At 53.0% G+C, this 20,804-nt stretch overlaps 1 protein-coding gene across 6 annotated transcripts in view; it reads left to right on the top strand.

Annotated features, from left to right (window-relative positions):
* Window positions 1-19,307, top strand: part of TNFRSF8 (TNF receptor superfamily member 8) — a 78,672-nt gene extending 59,365 nt beyond the window's left edge. For 5 of the 6 annotated variants that reach the window (XM_054452386.2, XM_054452404.2, XM_054452369.2 and 2 more), the window contains 6 exons: window positions 78-190; window positions 2,312-2,413; window positions 2,544-2,597; window positions 11,932-11,957; window positions 14,279-14,486; window positions 18,308-19,307. In XM_054452386.2, coding sequence (XP_054308361.1) covers window positions 78-190; window positions 2,312-2,413; window positions 2,544-2,597; window positions 11,932-11,957; window positions 14,279-14,486; window positions 18,308-18,552 — 748 coding nt within the window. In that variant the 3' untranslated portion in view covers window positions 18,553-19,307. The remainder of the gene's footprint in view (window positions 1-77; window positions 191-2,311; window positions 2,414-2,543; window positions 2,598-11,931; window positions 11,958-14,278; window positions 14,487-18,307) is intronic. The other variant, XM_054452379.2, reaches the window with a different exon arrangement.
* The last annotated feature ends 1,497 nt before the right edge of the window (window positions 19,308-20,804 follow it).

Here is a 20,804-nt window from a genome sequence, read left to right as displayed (position 1 = left end):
GAGAAAGGGAATTATTCCTGAAGACCCACTTCCCTCTTCCCATCTCCATCACTCCTGCCTTGGGCTTCTCCCCGCAGCACCAGCCCCACTCAGAGCTCGCTGGTGGACTCCCAGGCCGGTAAGACGCTGCCCATCCCAACCAGCGCTCCCGTTGCTCTCTCCTCCACAGGGAAGCCCGTTCTGGATGCAGGTAATGGTCCCAGCCCACTCACCCCTACTCCCAGCAGGGGCTTCCTCCTGGGGAAGTGGGGATCAGGGGGAGCCAGGAGGGAGCTTCTCCTTTGTGGGTATGGCCTGAGAAGGGGGATCAAGGTTGATCCCAGGTTTCTGGCTTCTTGAGTTGGTGCTGTGGCTCTGGCACTTGCTAGTGACTGTTCTTTTTTTTTTTTTGAAACAGAGTCTCACTCTGTTGCTCAGGCTGGAGGGCAGTGGCACCCATCTTGGCTCACTGCAACCTCCATCTCCCAGGTTCAAGAGATTCTCCTGCCTCAGCCTCCTGAGTAGCTGGGTTTACAGGCGCTTGCCACCGCACCCAGCTAATTTTTTGTATTTTTAGTAGAGATAGGTTTTTGCCATGTTGTCCAGGTTGGTCTCAAACTCCTGACCTCAGCTGATCCACCCGCCTCAGCCTCCCAAAGTGCTAGGATTACAGGTGTGAACCACTGCGCCTGGCTGCTAGTGACTATTCTTTAATTCTTGTAGGCAGGAATTCTTTTTCACAGCTTCATCCTCATGGCTCATAATTGCTACTCAGAAAATAGGTCTTTGTTGATTGATTTCATGACTTTGACTAGTTGTTTAGATCCTTTGAGACTCAGTTGTCTCATCTGTAGAATGGTAATGGCAGAGACCGTGCAGGGTTGTAAGCAGTGTAGCTTACAGACGTCTTACAGACGGCCTCTGTAAGAGTTAGCTCTTAGTCCGGGCGTGGTGGCTCACGCCTGTAATCCCAGCACTTTGGGAGGCCGAGGTGGGTAGATCATGAGGTCAGGAGTTTGAGACCAGCCTGGCCAACATGATGAAACCACATCTCTACTAAAAATACAAAAATTAGCCAGGCGTGGTGGCGCGCGCCTGTAATCCCAGCTACTCAGGAGGCTAAGGCAGGAGAATCGCTTGAACCCGGGAGACGGAGGTTGCAAGGTTGCAGTGAGCCGAGATTGCGCCACTGTACTCCAGCCTGAGCAACAGAGTGAGAATCAGTCTTAAACAAAACAAACAAAACAAAACAAAACAAAAGAAACAAAACCCCCAAGAGTTAGCTCTTAGGGCAAGATGCCAGGTTACTCATTTTAGGACTTGCAGTTCTAGTGGCTGACACGAGGTGGCAGTAGTGCTCCAGTCAGAGTTTCTGAAAGCGCGGTCCTGTCTGGCAGCACTGGCACCGGCTGGGAACTTGTTAGGAAAGCAAATTATGGGCCCCATCCCAGACCTAGAGAATCAGAAACTGCACTTTAACAAGATCTCCAGGGCACTCATATGCACATTAATGTTTGAGAAGCACTTAACTGGCATATACTACTTTTTAAACATCTAAACCTGGACTTCGATAAAGTGCAATCACTAGCTCTGTGATCTCTGTAAGTGACAAAGGGAAAAAGGAAGCGAGTTTAGTACAAAGGTGTGAAGAAGTAGATCCAGATAGGGGTTAAGAGCGTGGGCCCTGGAGTCCACCCAGCCTGGCCTGGCCTGGGCTGGGGCTCTACCGCTTACTCTCAGGGTGACCTTGGGCAACTTAACGGATTTTCGTGCGCCTCAGCTCCCTTCATTTTTAAACTGAAGGTAGTGATGGTGCCTAGGGCATAGGGTTGGGGATCATTCATTCAGGGAATGCTTGTGGGGCATGTTTATGTGCAGTGGGGACTCCATGCCTGCCCTCATCAAGCAGGTCTAGAGGGTTGGCCGGGAGGGGACTGGGTTCAACCCGTTCCTTCCCCTCACTGCTTGGCCCTCCCCACCCTGACTCCAGCCACACCTGCAGTGCTGCCAGATGCCGCTCACACCGGGCCCTCCTCCACAGTCCTCAAATTTTGGTCTATTGGACCTCAATTCCTTTGTTCTGGCTCCTAGACGCCTCAATTTCTCACCCTCTAGACACAGTTTGCCCTTCTCTCAGCCTTAAATAGTTGATCAGCTTCCTGGAGCCAGGCGAGGGAGGGCTGGATGAGATACAGCCTTGGCTTGGAAAGAACCTGTTGTTGTTAGCCATGATGGAAGCTGTGTCCCAGGAGAAGGAGGAAGTAGTCTGGGGCTGGGGCTGTCCTGTGTGGTTGCAGCGAGGCAAAGAGTGCGGGGCGTCTCTGTGTTCCAGGGCCAGTGCTCTTCTGGGTGATCCTGGTGCTGGCTGTGGTGGTCGGCTCCAGCGCCTTCCTCCTGTGCCACCGGAGGGCCTGCAGGAAGCGAATTCGGCAGAGTAAGTGGCTGTGTTCTTGGGGCCTTGGGGAGGACAGGTTGCTCTCTGCCAGCCTGGCCTGGGTCCTTTCCCTGCCTGCTCCTGCTCTCTGAGGCCGCCACCCCCAGCCTTCCTCCTGGTGTCGTTTCAGAGCTCCACCTGTGCTACCCGGTCCAGACCTCCCAGCCCAAGCTAGAGCTTGTGGGTGAGTGTCCAGCCGTCCAAAGGGGCTGCCCGAGCCAGAGGAACACAGGGCAGCTCTGGGCCCGGGGCGTGGGCTCCAGAGACTGAACTTCTACCCCAGCCTCGAGGCTCCCTATCTGTTGCTCCTGTCGCATTCTGTTCATTTGTAGGGATGCAATGCGGGTGAAAACTCATGCGTGTGGAGAATGCAATGAGGTGAAGACTGTACTGGGTGTGACGACCGTGTGGCTTGCCCAGAGCAGCACCTGGATGGATGCTGGCATGAACGTTTAAAAGTCTATCTTGTCTTTCACTTTTTCCTCCAGTACCCCCAGGGGGCATTCCTGCCAGCCTTCCCTTCCTCTCTACATTCTACCCTCCCTTTCTCCCTCTCCCTCCTTCCCTTTCTCTTTCCCCTCTCTCCCCCTCTTCTACCACCCAGCAAGTCAGCCCACGGGCAGGAGGGGAAAGGAGCACATGGTGCGGGAGGGACCCTGGTTCTGCCACTTACAAACTGTGTGACCCCGGGTGAGTTACTGAATTGCTCTGTGTCTCAGTTTCCTTATCTGGAAAATGCAGATGGTAGAACCTACTTCAGAGGCTTGGCCTGTGGATTCGTTGAGGTCGGGCTGTTAAGCGCATTGTGGAGTACCTGCCTACAGTTGGTGGCTGCTGCCTGTTAGGCTGGCCTGTGCCTGGGGCTTTTTCCTCCCTGGAAGCTTCAGGCCTTCCTGAGTCCTGGGTGCTCCTGACCCCCTCCCTGGTCCCTGCACTCTGATCCCTGCCCAGCCTCCGGGCCAGCTCTTCCAGGCAGCCCTTGGGAGCTGGGACCCTCCTCACCTGTCCAGGCAGGGGCGTCTATACAGCGCGTGTCTTCCAGCTCTCACCTGGGGCAGGGGGCTCCCAGCCATCTTGTGCCAAGCACCTTCTCTCTCCTGGGCAGCCTCTTCAAGGCAGGCCAGGGTCTTCCTCAGCACTGCATGGCATGGATTGAGTGCCTGCTCTGTGCTGGGCTCTGATGGGGGAATCATCTGAGCCTTCCTTTCTGATTTGCAAGGTGGGCTCCCATACAGGCCTCCTGTACTCCCCTAGTACTGACCTTTGTTCTGCAAGGAGGAGGCAGGGCTCAGCGAGGTGGACAGCTGGCCCAGGGCCACACAGCCTGGCAGTGGCACAGCCAGCCTCAGGCACTGGTCCTAGGGGTTTTGGTTTGTAAAGGGCTCAGTCATGTCCCCTCTTCCTTCCCCCCCACCAGCTCTGTCCACCACCGCAATGCCTACCCAAGAGCCGCGTGCTCAGCCTAAGGCCAGGCCCTGGCCCGTCCCCCGATCTCTCCAGGACCCTTGGAGAGGCCCTTGCATAGGCTGACTGTTGACTTGGGCACAAAAACACAGTCCACTGAGGCATGTTTTGAATTTGATGAGTTTCACAAGCAAGCGCTGTGGTCCCTGTGCAAGGGGGGTTTTTGTGTTTTGATAGTTTCAAGCCTGTTTCCATGACCTGTCAGGCTGAGTGTCTCATTGAAACCGGCGTTTGCTTTCTTGACATTTTTCTAGTATTAGAATTTCCATTGCCGTCAGTTTATTTTTTTTCTTCAAACCTCTGTGAGAGCAGTTTTGTTACAAGAAGAAAAAAGAAAGAAAACACCTTCCCCTAAGAAGCCAGATCTACAAAGAACTGAGCCCTAAGACTCAGTGGTGGATGTCTTATCTCAGGTCGTTTTTGACCCTCTAGCTTCTGGTGGGACCTCGGGGTCTGGGTTCCCAGGCTCAAGATGGACAGAAAGTGAAGTCAAGACAGGCAAGCTCACAGGGCACAGGGTAAGAATGGACCGAGCTGGCCGGATGCGCCTTTCCCTCCCGAGCCGTGGGTGGTGAAGGAGGGAAGGAGCACCGGTTCATTGGTTCATTCATTCATCTATTCACATGGGCTTCGTGGAGCACTTCCTCCGTGCAGGCTCTGTGCCGGGCCCAGAAGCTGTCCTAGCTCCCTCCAAGCTTTTAGACTAATTCCAACTGCCCACAGAGGCCAAAGGCAGGCAGGAGGGGAGTGTGCGCCCCTTGGCCTCCCACATCCCAGACCTGGGGCAGAGGGTGCTCTTGGTTCCTTTGAGCAGTGAGCGCATCAGGGATCTGTGGTCCGTGCAGGTGCGATGAGATGCCCACCAACCAGCCCTCGAGTGGATCGACCTTCCCGTGCGTGTCCTCGGTGACAGGCATTTGCAAAGCACACACGTGTTCTCATCCACTCCTCCAGTGGCCTGTGAGGTACCTACTGTTATCCCCGTTGCACAGATTAGCAGCCTGAGGCACCGGATGATGAAGTAATTTGTTTAAGGCCACGTGCTGGGTGAGCGGTAGGACAGGGATTTTATCGTGGTTGTTGAGATGTTTGTAAAAAGATTTTTCACCATTGGTACCATTGACATTTGGGAATGGATCGTTCTTTGCTGTGGAGCGCTATCCTATAGGACGTTCTGCAGCCCCTTTAGATGCCAGTAACATTCCTTACTTGGGACAACCAAAAATGTGTCTAGACATTGCTACGTGGCCCCTGGGGAAAAACTCCTGGTTGAGAACCACTGGTCTAAAATTCTTTTTTGGTTTTTTGTTTTTTTTTTTTTTTGAGATAGAGTCTCACTCTGTCACCCAGGCTGGAGTGCACTGGTGCCATCTGGGTTCACTGCAACCTCTGCCTCCCGGGTTCAAGTGATTCTCCTGCCTCAGCCTCCTGAGTAGCTGGGATTACAGGCTCCTGCCACCATGCCCAGCTAATTTTTGCATTTTTTGTAGAGACGGGGTTTCACCGTGTTGGCCAGGCTGGTCTCAAACTCCTGACCTCATGATCCGCCTGCCTCAGCCTCCCAAAGTACTGGGTTTGCAGGCATGAGCCACCATGCCTGGCCTTAAAATTCTTTTAATCCTTCATTTTTATGAGCACTTGAGTCATATTCTATTATTCCAGGGAGATTTAGGTTGAAAGAAATTCTTTTTTGTTTTGAAACAGTTTCAAACTTATAGAAATGGTATAAGTATGAAGAATTTATTTTGATCTGAACCATTTGAGAGTAACTGACTGACTGGATGTCTCTCACCCCGAAAACTTTAGTGTGTGTTTCAGACAGACAAGGGTGTATTTTACACGATGTGGTAAGGATCATCAGAATCGGAATTCACACTGATACATGACCCACAACGAATTCTCAGGCCCTGTTCAAGTTTCTTTATTTGTCCCAATAATGTCATTTATAGCAGAGGACTCCAGCTCAGGGCCACGTGTTACATTTGCTCGTCTGGTTTCTCGTCTCCTTCTGTCCAGATCCGTTCCCCAGGCGTTTCCTTCACTTTCTGGGAAGAGTGGAGGCTGGTGATTTCGTGGATGCTCCTTGCTTTGGGTTTGTCTGGTGTTTTCTCCCGAGTGGATTCAGGTCATGCACCTTGGGCTGGAAGGTCCCGGGAATGATGCTGGCCTCTTCTCTCTCAAGGCGTCCTGCCAGGTTTCGATGTGTCCCTTTCCTGGCGCTGTGCACTTTGAGCGCTTGATGGAGGTGATGTCTGCCGGGCCTCCACTGTGAGGTCTCCATTTGCTCCTCAGTCATTACTAAGTCTTTAGGGGCGTTACTTTGAGACTATGTCAATAGCCCATTCTTCAGCAGACCTTCATTTTCTCTATTTATTTGTTTATTTTTTTGAGGCAGGGTCTGGCTCTGTCACCCAGGCTGGAGTGCAGTGGTGTGATCTCTGGCTCACTGCAACCCCCGCCCCCTGGGTTCAAGCAATTCTCCTGCTTCAGCCTTCCGAGTAGCTGGGATTACAGGCCTGTGCCACAGTGCTTGGCTCATCTTTTGTATTTTTAGTAGAGACAGAGTTTCACCATGTTGGCCAGGCTGGTCTCGAACTCCTGGCCTCAAGTGATCCTCCCGCCTTGGCCTCCCAAAGTTCAGGGATGACAGGCGTGAGCTGCCACCGCGCCCAGCCCAGAACTTTATTTTCTTCACTTACATATTTATATCTGTATGGATTCATGGGTTCCTATTCTGTTCAGTGGGTTGTAATCTCTTACCATCATTTTTTATTTTGATGCTCAAATGGTCCTAGATGAGGTCAGGGAGAGCCCCTTTAAGCCGGCTCTTGTGTGCTTTGGCGTATCCTCATCCTGTGCTTTGAGCACGTCCCTATTCTGAGATGTTCCCAGCTTAACTTGTGTGCTCCTGCCTCGGCCCTGGAATCAGCTCTCTCTCCAAGGGGCCCAGGGTTTGCATCTAGGGGTACCTGTTGCCAAAGCCTAGCTGAACCTCTGTGCCAAACTCCCCCCTTGGGCCTGTTCTACTTCCCACAGCACTGGGGAATCACAGGCCAGAGAGGGGAGGGGACTAAAAGTGGAGGATAACAGGGATAGAAGGGACCGAGAGCTTTACATCACATGTCAGAATGCATGTGCTCCGTGAGCGTGGCCTTCAGAGCAGCCTGTGACACCATGCACTTGTGCAAGGAGGCCTGCTGCTGCCCAGCATGGTCCTGGACTTGTGTCCTGGGGGTACCAGACAGGCTTACGAGAAGACAGTGGTTATTCCAAAAGGCAAGGAAACCAACACATAAGACTAGCCGGTTGAATCAGCATTTTTAGGGGAAGAGCAGTTATGAAATCTGACCTCTGTACTTGGCAAGATTTGTTCTGGGTCTTTATCAAAATCCTAATGGGTTGTAACATGGCTCTAGTCAATGTCAGAGCCTTCCAGATTCCGCCTTTTTACCTCTGTGATTTTACACTTGTTTGGGAGAGTCGGTATCGAACTCTGACTTTCCGTTCACTGTGACGGAGTGCAGAGCCATGTTACCATCCTGGGCTTTTCCTGGACCTGCTGTGTGCTCAGCAGCATCCTGGACACCTTCTTTTTAAAATATTTTAATTTTTAAAAATTCTAAGTAGGCCATGTGTGGTGGCTCACACCTGTAATCCCAGCACTTTGGGAGGCCAAGGTGGGTGGATCACCTGAGGTCGAGAGTTCAAGACCAGCCTGGCCAACAAGACAAAACCCCGTCTCTACTAAAAATAAAAAAATTAGCCAGGCATGGTGGCACACGCCTGTAATCCCAGCTACTTGGGAGGCTGAGGCAGGAGAATTTCTTGAACCTGGGAGGTGGAGATTGCAGCGAGCTGAGATTGCACCGCTGCACTCCGGGCTGAGCAACAGAGCGAGCCTCTGTCTTAAAACAAACAAATAAAAAAAATTCTAAGTGGCCTTCATTTTTAAGTTTTTTTTTTTTTTTTTTTTTTATTTTATTTTGGAGACAGGGTGTCACTCTGGAGTGCCGTGGTACAATCATGGCTCACTGCAGCCTTGGCCTCCTGGGTTCAAGTGATCCCTCAGCCTCCCCAGTAGCTGGGACTACAGATACACACCACCACACCCAGCTAACTTTTCTATTTTTTGTAGAGACTGGGTCTCCCTTTGTTGTGCAGGCTGGTCTCGAACTCCTGAGCTCAAGTGATCTGCCCACCTCGGCCTCCCAAAGTGCTTGGATTATAGGCGAGAGCCATTGTGCCCAGCTAGTCCTCATTTTTTTTTGAGACAGAGTCTCGCTCTGTTGCCCAGGTTGGAGTGCAATGGCGCAATCTCAGCTCGCTGCAACCTCTGCTTCCCGGGTTCCAGCAATTCTCCTGCCTCAGCCTCCCGAGTAGCTGGGATTATAGGCGTGCGCCACCATGCCAAGCTAATTTTTGTATTTTTAGTAGAGATGGGGTTTCACCAGGTTGGCCAGGCTGGTCTGGAACTCCTGACATTGTGATCTGCCCACCTCAGCCTCCCAAAGTACTGGGATTACAGGCATGAGCCACAGCGCCTGGTCTCATTTTTAAAAATAGTTTTAGATGTACAGAAAATTGGAGAAGAGAGCACAGGAGTTCCCACATGCCCCACACCCAGTTTCCTCTGTGATTAGCATCTTAAGCCAGCATCGTTCATTTGTCAAAATATGTGAACGATTATTGACACAGGATTACAAACGAAAGCCCACACTGTGTTCAGGGTTCCCTTGCATTGCCTAAGGTTCCAGGATCCCATCCAGGAGCCCACGTCACATTCAGTCATCATGTCGCCTTAGGCTCCTCTGGACTGTGACCGTTTCTCAGATCTTGTTTCTCAAGACCAGTTTCTTTGATGGCCTTGGCAGTTTTTGAGTATTGATCAGGTGTTTTTGTGGGATGCCTGTCTCCTGGGATCTGTCTGATGTCTTCCCCGTGATTAGACTGGAGTTATGCGTTGGGGGAGGAAGACCACAGAGGTGAAACATCATGCTCATCACATCAAATCTTGGCTGGGCGCAGTGGCTCATGCCTGTAATCCCAGCACTTTGGGAGGCCAAGGCTGGCGGATGACCTGAGGTCAGGAGTTTGAGACCAGCCTGGCCAACATGGTGAAACCCTGTCTCTACTGAAAATACAAAAATTAGCCGGGTGTCATGGCACGCACCTGTAGTCCCAGCTACTTGGGAGGCTGAGGCAGGAGGATCACTTAAACCCCAGAGGCAGAGGTTGCATTGAGCTGAGAACGTGCCACTACACTCCAGCCTGGGTGACAGAGCAAGACTCCATCTCAAAAAAAAAAAAAAAGAAAAAAAAAAATCAACCTGATTTACCACTGGGCATCTTCCCTTTTGATATCTCTTTTAATCTTCACAACAAGCCCCAAAGTTGATGTGATTCATACCATTTTCTAGCTAGGAGGACAGAGGCTCAGAGAACGGAAGTAATATTGTGCTGAGTTTCACGCCAAGGAGGCCCCTGCTCCAGGGTGGCTAAGCGGCCTCATTGTTTTTGACATTTGGCTGGTTTTCAATTTGAGGGTTATTATAAACCCACTGCTGTGCTCGGCCTTTTTGTTTTCTTTCGGGTTATTTCCTGAGGGTGTGTTCCCTCAAGAGGGATGACTGGGTAAAGAGTGTGAGGTTTTTGTTGCCAGATGGCTCTTTAGAAAAATGGAACCAGCCTGCAGGGCATGGGCAGCTCTGCGACCCTGTTCACCCACTTCCCCTTCAAGGCCGAGTTGTGTCATTTTTATTTATTTTGTTTTGTTACTTTGTCACCCTTTTTTTTTTTTTTTTTTATTCTGTTGGCCACCCCCAGTGATTTGGTACCAAAGAACAGTTGGCTGCTTGTGAAACTCAAAATCACTCTGGAGGTACCATGATTTAGTTTCACCGACATCATTGAAAAGAATGTGCCTCAGCCGGGCGCGGTGGCTCGCGCCTGTAATCCCAGCACTTTGGGAGGCCGAGGCGGGTGGATCACGAGGTTAAGAGATAGAGACCAGCCTGGCCAACATGGTGAAATCCCGTCTCTACTAAAAATACAAAAATTAGCTGGGCATGGTGGCACACGCCTGTAATCCCAGCTACTCAGGAGGCTGAGGCGGGAGAATCACTTGAACCCAGGAGGTGGAGGTTGCAGTGAGCCGAGATTGCGCCACTGCACTCCACTCCACCCTGGCGACAGAGTGAGACTCTATCTCAAAAAAAAAAAAAAAAAAAAAATTACCCCTGGCTGGGTGTGGTGGCTCATGCCTGTAATCCCAGCACTTTGGGAGGCCGAGGCGGACAGATCACGTGAGGTCAGAAGTTCGAGACCAACCTGGCCAACATGGTGAAACCCTGTTTCTACTAAAAATACAAAAATTAGCTGGACGTGGTGGCACATGTCGGTAATCCTAGCTACTTGCGAGAATTGCTTGAACCTGGGAGGCGGAGGTTGTGGTGAGCCGAGATCACGCCACTGCACTCCAGCTTGGGTGACAGAGTGAGACTCTGTTTCAAAAAAAGAAAAAAGTATCCCTAAGAGTGTTTCCCAAACTCAGCTAGTGTCCACACAGCATGTACAAATGGTCAGTCTTGTGTGTACTTTATCCTACTTGTTGACTGAGCACTGGTGAGCATATCTGTGAGGGCTCGGGGCTGGTGGCTCTCCAGAGCTGCTGAAGGCAGAGATGTGTGCAGGAGGCGGCGTGGCTGGCATACGGGCATCTTGGTGGCAGATATGTCTAGCCAGGGATGTGTGCCTGACAACACCATATTCTAGATCTCCGTAGGTAGCGTTCACGGGAGTGGTTAAAGGCTGGGCATCCCTGGAGGATGGTCTGCTCTGGGAATTGACTTGCTCCAGGATGGGCTAGATGCCGGGATGCCCCGTCACCTTTCTCAGATGGCCAGTGAGCCAAGGTTAAATGTTAAATGTCAATATGTGCTTGGGCATGACCTGGCCCCTGTTTAAATGGGAGAACAATGGGAGTGGAGGGTAGAGGTTTGAGATGAGAAGATAGAGGTTTTGTGCCTTGAGAATCATTGTATCAGCACCTCCTGAGCCCACAAAAGGATGGGATTGAAGGAAATGAGATGGCCCGAGAACAGTTGTCCTCCTCAAAGGCTGCCACCTGGGTGCTTTCAGGCACAAGAAAGAGAAAATCGAAGTCCAGCTGGAGTCAGAAGGGCTCCACAGCAGACTGGCTTCGGGCGTGTGCCAGGCAGGGTCCAGGTAGCCTCTGCAGGATCCATCACCCTGTCTCCATGACCTGCCTTGAGGTCCTCCATGTGGGTCTTGCCTGGTATTCCAGAGAGTTCGGGGCTGTCCACACCCTGGAGACAGCAAGGTGGGGGCAGCAGCCACAGACCAGCCTCTGACCCAGTGGAAGCCTCCTGGGCTCCGGTTGGGCCTGTGCTTCTCGTGAACCAATCCTTGCATGTGCGCGGGGGTGGGGGTTGGGAGAGCGGTTCAGTGTGTTCACTGGTTTAGTCATTAGGAATGAGAGTGGCAGCCAGGTGTGGTGGCTCACGCCTGTAATCCCAGCACTGTGCAAGGCCAAGGCGGGCAGATCTCTGGAGGTCAGGAGTTTGAGACCGGCCTGGCCAACATGGTGAAACCCCGTCTCTACTGAAAATACAAAAAATTTAGCCGGGGTTGGTGGCACGAGCCTGTAATCCCAGCTACTCGGGAGGCTGAGGCATGAGAATCGCTTGAACCCAGGAGGCGGAGGTTGCATTGAGCCGAGATCGCGCCATTGCACTCTAGCCTGGGCGACAGAGTGAGACTCCATCTCAAAAAAAAAAAAAAGGAATGAGAGTGGCCAGGGGATAGAGGTGGTCCCCTGTCCTCCATCTGCCACTGGAGAAGTGAGCCTCCTTGCCTTGAGCTGGGGTGGGTGCTGACTCTGAAACCCATCCAGGGCTCTCCAGACTGAGGACCTGACTCCTGGGCTGAGTTCAGCACCACCTGTGATCCAGGAGGACCATTTGCCAATAGGTGGTGTGGGCGGGGCCGGGGGCTGCCAGACTCCTTGGTGAAGTTGCTGCTCTTGCTTTTTGCAGATTCCAGACCCAGGAGGAGCTCAACAGTAAGTACCCCTCCCTTGCCCCCACCTCAGCTTCGTGTCCCTAAATCTGACTCCTTCCCTAACAGTTCTGAAGTTTTGAGAGCTGCTGGGGGACGGGAGAGGGAGGGGACGGAAGGGCCATACCGCTCCCACAGAGCCCAGGGTGCAGGCCCGTGCTGCAAGTTCAGGCTGAGTCTGCCGCCCCACAGGGACCTCTGTGCACAGCAGCCTCGCCTGGGGCCTCAGCCAGGCCTTGGCTGAGGATGGAGAGCCCCACCCTCATAGCAGCCTCCAGCTCCTGGCTCAGCCTGCCGGGAATTTCCAGAAGGGCCTGCACACGGTGGATTTGGTTTGGGCCACTTTTGGGTACCAGGTCTGGTCAGGAGGAAGACTGTGTTCATTTCCCCCTTTTCTTTACTCTTCCATGAATCTCATCCTCCAAGCTGGATGACAGAGCAGGTGGCTATGGTCCATTCCTTTTTTTTTTTTCCATCTATCAATTCTTCCATTACTTTCTTTTAATTCAAGCATTCATACATTAAGAAGGGTTTCTATCCTTTCATTTCTCAATATAATATACAGAACCATAATGCTAGTTCAGTTTCAAATTATGGGAGATCATATTCGAATATGCTTGGATGTGACAAGTGGCTGTTACAATACTGAGAAATTTCATGAAAGAGGTATTCAACAATTTGTAAGGTAATCAAATATGTTTTTGCTGTGTAGGCCAACGCATTAATAGTAACTTGTTTTAAAATGCAGTCTTTTGGCCAGATATGGTGGCTCACACTTAAAATCCCAGCATTTTGGGTGGCTGAGGCAGGCGGATCACCTGAGGTCAGGAGTTCGAGACCAGCCTTGCCAACATAGTGAAGCCCCGTCTCTACTAAAACTACAAAAAGTATCCAGGTGTAGTGGCACACGCCTGTAGTCCCAGCTACTCAGGAGGCTGAGGCAGGAGAATCGCTTGAACCTGGGGGACAGAGGTTGCAGTGAGCCGAGATTGCGCCACTGCTCTCCCAGCCCGGGTAACAGAGTGAGACTCCATCTGAAAAAAAAAAAAAAAGCAGTCTTTGAGCCTTCATATTATTATGAGAGAGTATTCAAGATTATGTATTAAGGTTGGTGCCATTTGCCATTAAAAGTAATGGCAAACCTGGTTTAACCCTTCTGATAGGTAGTTGTGGATGTTGGGGTTGAGAACTGAATAGTCTTTGCCTGGAGTGACACCACACTCTAGAATTTCCACTTTGAAGAATACTCAGTTCTAACTTGTGATTCCTGGTAGAACAAACTTTATTTTTCTAGCCCAGCAGTGATCTAGAAGCTGAGGAATCTCAGTGCCTTTTAAAAGTTGTTATGTGGTTTTGTTTTAAAAAGCTCCTGTTTTGGGAAAGTAGAATTTATGGGTATAACATATGTTCATTATTTGTACATAAAACCATTTAAAAAGTTAAAAAAATAATAATAATAATGGCAAAAATGTGATTACTTTTGCACCAATCTAAAAGATATGCTCTCTGTGCCTTGAGAATCATTGCGTCAGCATGGGCATCCCTGCCTCCTCTGAATTACTCAAACTCACTCCATTTTGAAAGCATCAGGACATTTCATGAGGCCACTTCTTTGCTCTTACCTGTAAAAGTCAAAAACTAAACTGACACTTTCCTTATGATATAGCTGTTTTTTTTTTTAGCATTCAGAAAATATTTATTAATAGTATACATGAATTTAGATTATATAGTATAGAGGTCACCGGGCTTGTCACTGCAACTAACAGTAGTCTGTTTTTAGAATACTTGAGTGTGATCATAAAAGACTACTTTCCAGGATGTTGGGGCTGGGGAGCTGGAGGGGCTGCTCCAGGAGGCGGGGAACCTGGAGCTGGTACTTACAGACTTTGGTGCTTATGAGTGTGGATTATGGACCAGATGCCAGGGTTCAAATCCTAGCTCAGATGCTTACTGATGGTATAACCCTGGGCAAGTTACTCGACTCCTCTGTGCCTCGGTTTCCTCATCTATAAAATGGGGAGGGGGCTGTTACCCACGTCATTTGGTGGTTGTGAGGATTAACATATGTCAAGGACTTTAGGACAGGGCCACAGACGTGGCGAGCACCCTGTGAGTTGCTGACCGTTTCCCCTACTATTTAGTACAAATTAAAAGCAACAGACTTCACGTAGAAAGCTGAGAAGCCCGGGGCAGCTCATGGCAGCTTTAAAGCAGAAAGGGAGACTCACTGGGGTCTGTAGAGATGAAAAAAAAGGGGCCTCCCAGTTCAGAGACTGGCGGGGAGGTTGGGGGTACCCTGCAGCAGCACCCATTCCCCTCCCACAGCAGCTAAGGAGTGGCGTGTCGGTGACAGAACCCATCGAGGAAGAGCTGGGGTTAATGAGCCAGCCGCTGACGGAGACCTACCACAACACGGGGGCAGCCTACCTGGAGAGCCTGCCACTGCAGGATGCCAGCCCGGCCGGGGGCCCCTCGTCCCCCAGGGACCTTCCTGAGCCCCGGGTGTCCACGGAGCACACCAATAACAAGATTGGTGAGTCAGCCAGTTTTGGGAGGTCCTCTGCAGCCCAGGGGCAGACGGGAGACGAATACGGGGCCCTGGGCCCTGGGCCCTGGAAGGGACCTGGAGACCCTGGAGCTGAAAGGCCCAGGAAAGGAGAGGCATAGATTCTTCACCCCAATTTAAGTTTCTGTAAGTAGGGACAGCAAGGGTACTTACCTCGTAGGCCATTGTGCGAATTCATGAGCCAGTGTGCACGAGGTGCCTGCTGTTACTCACGTAAAAAATGAACGCCACCCCAGCCCCCAACACCCAGCACCCGAGGGGACAGGAGGAGGACGTTCCAGTGGTCACAGGACCGGCCACTTGTCTGGCGCATTCCGGGCACTGTGTAGGTGCCATCTCTTCATCTCTGATGGTCTCACCACCTTCTTTGGATGGTGTCTTTCTCCCCATTTTACAGTTGGGGAGACTGTGGCTCAGAGGGTGAAGTGATTTTCCCCATTGTATGGCTACTAAGTGGCACAGCTGGGACTCGCCCCTGTGTCTGCTGGGCCCTGAAGCCCTTGGTTTGTCCACGTTACCACCCACCCTCTGCAGAAGCAGGAGGCCAGATGGGGCCCAGATGTTCAGAGCTTCCCAACGGCAGCTGCTGCCAGCCTGGACAGACATTGGCTTTGGCCTCCTGCGGGCCTCCCTGCCTCGTCTCTTGCTTCTCGTCACCTTGGTACGGCATTTTCCCCAAAATATATATCTGACCGTATTGCACCCCTGCCGGAAAGCCTCCAGCGGCTTCCCATTCCCTATGGGATGAATTCCAGCATTCTCATTCCAGCACTCAAGGCTGACAGCAAGTTGTAGCTCTCCCACCAGACTCACCTACCTTCTGACCCCACAGTCTGTCCCTCCCCCTCATGGCAGTCTCCCGAATTTACAGACCCCTCTCTCACTTCTGAGCTTCTTAGTGGGAGCTACCCCCTCGCCTGAAACAGCCAACTCCACTGCCTTGAATCCAGTTAATTCTGGATATCCTGGGGACCCTGCTTATTTGCCCCTTCCTCCAGGAAGCCTTCTGTGCCCGCTCCACTGTGCTATGCTCCCTAAGAACCCAGGCCTCCCCTACCCGGTGTCCTAGCACCCAGCGGTGTGACTGCGTGTTTATAGCCTTTCTCCACCTCCACCTGGCTTTGTGCTCCCTGTGGGCAGGGCCTTGGTGGACCCCACCTCTGTCACTTCTGGAAGAGTGACTGGCACTGGGATAATACTGAAGAGTCATTTGTAATTGTCCTGTGCATTTCTGTGGCAGACAGTGGTGGCCAGAACTCTTCAGGGCAGTCATCTTCTCTTTTTATTTTTTCAGCCTCCTGAGAGCTGGGATTATGCACGAGTGTCACCATGCCTGGCTAATTTTTTGTATTTTTAGTAGAGACGGGGTTTCACTATGTTGGCCAGGCTGGTCTGGAACTCCTGGCCTCAAGGTGATCTGCCCGCCTTGGCCTCCCAAAGTACTGGGATTATAGGCATGAGCCACCATGCCCAGCCTGGGCAGTCTTTTGTAACAAACTGAAACTTTTGAAATGGTAGCTTTTAGTAAGTTTTATTTGAAAAGTATGTATTTTGGGAAATATCATCAAAGGCTTCTTCAGAATTCCTAAGAAGTCCTCATTGGAACATCTGAGTCCACACTGAGTACAGTGCCTGCAGTCCCAGGGGTGGGGTTCACAGGGTGTTTGATGGGGAGGAGAAGGAAGTACCAGGCTCCCAGGCAGCTAGCTGAGGTGTGGGCTGCCCTCCCCCGGCATGGCCTGCAGGCCTTGCTGGTGAGTGGATCGGGGGCCACCTCCGCCATGGTGGGAAGGGAAGGCCTTGGAGGTTCTCTTGGGCACCCAAGATGCAGGCAACCCCCTTGTCCTCCTGATGCCAGCCCAGGGGAGCATTCCCCCTTCCCATCCAGTTCCCAAGAGGGGTCACACTGGGGTCTGTAGATCATCCCTCTCCCCTTGGGAACCAGGCAAGGGAAGAACCCCTTTCCCCCCAACTTCCTCACCTGCGCTCCCCACGTGGCCAGGATGGATTCCCTGGGCTCTGGAGCTCTGGGGAGGCGGCAGGAAATCCATGCAGCCCTTGGAAGCCACCCCCACAGCCTGGGGGGTGGGCAGCCTGTGATGGGGGCAGAGCCAGAGCAGGGCAGACCCCTCATGGCCGGCTCTGAAATTTCCAGACCCTTCTCTCACTTCTGAGCTCAGTGGGAGCTGCTTCCTCACCCGGAGCAGCCAATTCCACTGCCTTGAATCCAGTTAATTCCGGATTTTCTGGGGACTCCTGCCCATTTCCCTGAGGAATGTGAGGGGACCAGCCTGTCCCCAGCTGTGGCTCCTTCTCACTAATCCAGCACCCCTACCCCGACTTCCCTCTCACCTGCTCCCACCCACCTGTCATCTTCTCTGCCTGTCCCCCTCTGGGCCTTCCCTCCCCTCCTGGGGTCTCCTCTCTCCCCACCCCCGGCCGCCATCTTTTGCCCAGCAGGCCTTGATGGAGGTGTGGGGAGTGCTGAGGCCCTGCTCTGTTTTGGGGTCTGTGGGGGCGCCCAGCCCACAGCCTGTCCCGCGCTCTGGGCCTTCTCCTCTTGCTGCCGTTTGGCGCACTGCTCTCTTTCCTGGGGGTGTTCAAAACCGGAATAGAAGAACCGGCGTCATGCAATAGGGTTGAGGGTGTGGGGGACTCGAGAACCTTTTTGGGATTCCTGAATCCGAGGGGTATAACTGCATTCCCAGAAAGACAGGGGTCCCTGCACCCCCACCCCACCCCAGCTCTCAAGTTCCCTCTTGAGCTTCCCCATTCTGGCCTCCAGAGTCCAGCTCAGAACAGCTGGGAGCCAGCCTACCCTGAGCCAGACACCATCAGCTGGGTGGAGGCCAGGCTTCCCCACCCCCAGCTCCTCGGGCCACTGAACCTGAGCCTCCGTGTCCCCTCTATCAGAAGGCCACACCAGAAGCCCCCACATCAGACTGTGGCGAGGACCGGCCATCCGTCCAAGCTCCCACCATGTGCTGGCAGCACAGCCGTGCACGCCGCAGGCAGGAGATCGGCTCTGAGCAGTAAGCTCTGAAATTCACGGCCTGAGCCAGGCTGTCTCAATCATGGGCTGCCGAGACCTATGGAGGGGGCCGGGGTTTCTGCAGGATGTGACAGGCTGGCTGAGTTTGCCCGGACCAAGGGGGCTCCCAGGACGCGGGACTTGCAGTACTAGAACCAGGAATGTTCCCGGGCAAGCTGGACAAGTTGGTCACCCCGGGTTTTGGCTGCAGGCACACAGATAAGAGCAGAAAGGGCCACCAGGCAGAGTGGGTGTTTTTTTTGGGATTTCTCCTAACTACGTGGCGACCTTGGGCAGGTCATTTAACCTCTCCAGGCTTCAGGTTCTTATCTGTAGATGGGAATCTTGATGGGGTCCGCCTTGCAGGAGGGCTGAGAACCCAGGAGCTGGGGTGTGGAAAGTGCTCAGCTCTGCTGTTTCTGCTCGTGCTCTGGTTACCCACGGCTTTGCCTGTTTTTGTCCACGGTTTACTTTCTCTCCTACCCTGACCTCTTCTTCCCTACCCATCCCCAGAGAAGTGCTGAGAAAATCCTAAGTACAAGTGGGCTGGTTCTTAACTCCTCAAGGCCCAGCTCCTAGCTATTCTATTTCCTCTGAGCCCCCAGGACGCCTGTGAGGTGAGTCAGAGAGGCTGTACCATCAGCCTGAAGCCACCCGCAGGTGTACCAGCACTGGGCCTTGGTCCTTCTCTGCCTCTTTGCTCCCATCCTGGCTGATGCTCTGGCCTCCCTCGCTCACCCATCCTTCTGCCTTGCAGAGAAAATCTACATCATGAAGGCTGACACCGTGATCGTGGGGACCGTGAAGGCTGAGCTGCCGGAGGGCCGGGGCCTGGCGGGGCCAGCAGAGCCCGAGTTGGAGGAGGAGCTGGAGGTGGACCATACCCCCCACTACCCCGAGCAGGAGACAGAACCGCCTCTGGGCAGCTGCAGCGATGTCATGCTCTCAGTGGAAGAGGAAGGGAAAGAAGACCCCTTGCCCACAGCCGCCTCTGGAAAGTGAGGCCTGGGCTGGGCTGGGGCTAGGAGGGCAGCAGGGTGGCCTCTGGGAGGCCAGGATGGCACTGTTGGCACCAAGGTTGGGGGCAGAGGCCCGTCTGGCCTGAACTGAGGTTCCAGCATCTAGTGGTGTACCGGCCGGTCATTGCAGGGGTCTGGTGGTCTCTGCTTGCATCCCCCACTTAGCTGTCCCCTGACCCAGAGCCTAGGGGATCCGGGGCTTATACAGAAGAGACAGTCCAAGGGGACTGGATCCCAGCAGTGATGTTGGTTGAGGCAGCAAACAGATGGCAGGATGGGCACTGCCGAGAACAGCATTGGTCCCAGAGCCCTGGGCATCAGACCCTCACCACCAGGCCCACAGCCCAGCGAGGGAGAAGTTGTGAGGCTGGCTCCCAGTGCCCCTGTAACCCTACTCTCCTCTCTCCCTGGATCTCAGAGGTGACACCCATTGGGCACTTCCGGCATGCCCCCAGTTACTGTAAATGTGGCCCTCAGTGGGCATGGAGCCAGTGCCTGTGGTTGTTTCTCCAGAGTCAAAAGAGAAGTCGAGGGATGGGGCGTCGTCAGCTGGCACCGTCTCTGCTGCAGCAGCCACACTGTACTCTGCGCTGGCATGGGGGCCCCTGCCTGGGCTGCGGGACCCTCCTGGTGCTGCCTACCTCCCCTGTCCTGTAGCCCCCTTGGTGGGCCCAGGGCCTAGGGCTGAGGATCAAGTCACTCATCTCAGAATGTCCCCCACCAGTCCCCACCACAGCAGGCGCCTCGGGTCTCAGATGTCTGCAGCCCTCAGCAGCTGCAGACCGCCCCTCACCAACCCAGAGAACCTGCTTTACTTTGCCCAGGGACTTCCTCCCCACGTGAACATGGGGAACTTCGGGCCCTGCCTGGGGTCCTTGACCGCTCTCTGTGGGCCCCACCCACTCTGTCCTGGGAAATGAAGAAGCATCTTCCTTAGATCTGCCCTGCTTGCAAATCCACTAGCACCGACCCCACCACCTGGTTCCGGCTCTGCACCCTTTGGGGTGCGGATGTCGAGAGGCACCACGGCCTCACCTAGGCATCTGCTTTACTCTGGACCATAGGAAACAAGACTGTTTGGAGATTTCATCAGGATTTTGGGTTTTTCACATTTCACGCTAAGGAGTAAAGGGGCTCTGACTTCCGGTCAGCTGGCCAGCTGACCCCCTAGGGCCTTCAGACGTGTATGCAAATTAGTGATGGATAAGGATGAGTCTTGGAGTTGCGGGCAGCCTGGAGACTCGTGGACTTACCGCCTGGAGGCAGGCCCGGGAAAGCTGCTGTTTACTCATCGGCCAGCCACGTGCTCTCTGGAGGAAGTGGTAGTTTCTGAAACCGCTCAGATGTTTTGGGGAAAGTTGGAGAAACCGTGGCCTTGCGAGAGGTGGTTACACCAGAACCTGGACATTGGCCAGAAGAAGCTTAAGTGGGCAGACACTGTTTGCCCAGTGTTTGTGCAAGGATGGAGTGGGTGTCTCTGCCTCACCCACAGCCGCAGCTGTAAGGCACACTGGAAGGCACACGCCTGCCAGGCAGGGCAGTCTGGCGCCCATGATGGGAGGGATTGACATGTTTTAACAAAATAATGCACTTCCTCACCTAGTGGCCCTTCACACACCTTTTGAATCTCTAAAAATCCATAAAATCCTTAAAGAACTGTAAGACTGAGGACGTGATCATTGAAATTGAGAGTATGTTATTAATAGAACCCCTGAGCAGAAGTGGCTTTGGGAGTCTCCCTGCAGGGCAGGGATTCCCGCTGGACCCCCAGGCACTAAGGTGGCCAGTCTCTGGTAGATTGGATACTTTTGGGGCTGAGAGCCCACTTCCTGCTGGGGCAGTCCTTCTCATTGCTGGAAGATTTTCCGTATCACTCGAGGCAAATTCTTTCTCCATGTAATTGCCACTCCCTGGTCCAAAGGCTGCCCTTTGAGGACACTCAGTTAAATAAAGCCACTGTCGGCCAGTTGCGGTGGCTCACGTCTGTAATCCCAGCACTCTGGGAGGCCGAGGTGAGTGGATCACCTGAGGTCAGGAGTTCAAGATTAGCCTGGCCAACATGGTAAAACCCCGTCTCTACTAAAAATATAAAAATTAGTCGGGTGTTGGTGGTGGGCACCTGTAATCGCAGCTACTCAGGAGGCTGAGGCAGGAGAATCGCTTGAACCTGGGAGGTGGAGGTTGCAGCAGTGAGCCGAGATCGAGCCACTGCACTCCGGCCTGGGTGACAAGAGT

This window comes from Pongo pygmaeus, chromosome 1, assembly GCF_028885625.2.
Source record: "Pongo pygmaeus isolate AG05252 chromosome 1, NHGRI_mPonPyg2-v2.0_pri, whole genome shotgun sequence".
Taxonomy (NCBI): Eukaryota; Metazoa; Chordata; class Mammalia; order Primates; family Hominidae; genus Pongo; species Pongo pygmaeus.
This window is presented reverse-complemented; position numbering and strand designations above follow the sequence as displayed.